The sequence below is a fragment of the Habropoda laboriosa genome, unplaced genomic scaffold (assembly GCF_001263275.1).
Source record: "Habropoda laboriosa isolate 0110345459 unplaced genomic scaffold, ASM126327v1 scaffold65, whole genome shotgun sequence".
In the NCBI taxonomy this organism is placed as follows: domain Eukaryota; kingdom Metazoa; phylum Arthropoda; class Insecta; order Hymenoptera; family Apidae; genus Habropoda; species Habropoda laboriosa.
Window position 1 is genome coordinate 2941733 of NW_017100254.1, and position 641 is coordinate 2942373.

The 641-nt window shown below is 24.6% G+C and overlaps 1 protein-coding gene across 4 annotated transcripts in view; it reads right to left on the reverse strand.

Moving 5' to 3' along the window:
* The window catches only part of LOC108572311 (fatty-acid amide hydrolase 2-like), a 4647-nt gene that overhangs the window by 413 nt on the left and 3593 nt on the right, over positions 1 to 641 (reverse strand). For all 4 annotated transcript variants that reach the window (XM_017934518.1, XM_017934522.1, XM_017934520.1 and 1 more), the window contains exon 8: positions 103 to 285. In XM_017934518.1, coding sequence (XP_017790007.1) covers positions 103 to 285 — 183 coding nt within the window. The remainder of the gene's footprint in view (positions 1 to 102; positions 286 to 641) is intronic.

Below are 641 nucleotides of genomic sequence, written 5' to 3' on the forward strand. Positions count from 1 at the left end.
AATAAATGAATAAAGTAGAAAACAAAAATAAAGTTTGAATCATTCTATATACATGAAATATGATACAGTAATAATATGATAGAGTAATAATATTTCTTTGACCTGCACTCCAATGGGTAATCCATTTTTATCTACACCAAGAGGCACTTGGCAAACTGGGAATTTCAGAACATTGAAAATACACCAATAACCAAAATTGAAAGGTCTTAAGTAAGCTGTATAATGGTAACCAGCCGGGAATGGTGAAGATGGATAAAACAATATCCCATTACCCTCCAATTTATCCTAAAAATGGAAATACACTTCCTAATAGACTCCTAATAATTTCAAATTATTAAACTAATCAAAATCGAAGTAATTTCAATTATAGTCTCTTTAAGGCAAGTGTATTACAATTTAGTTATTGAAATATCTATTTAATTCATGGAAATTAAAATAAAACAACTACATATTAATTTTTTGTCATTTTGTATAATTTAAAAAGTATTTTAAAATACCAACATTATTAAAGAAGAAAATAATGTAATATTAATATTACAAATTTTAATATTTGGCTTAAGTGCATAAATTTAATATGACATTTCATTGTAAAAAGTAAAGCACCAATTCCTCTTCATTTTAACAATCAAAAGAAAATATTA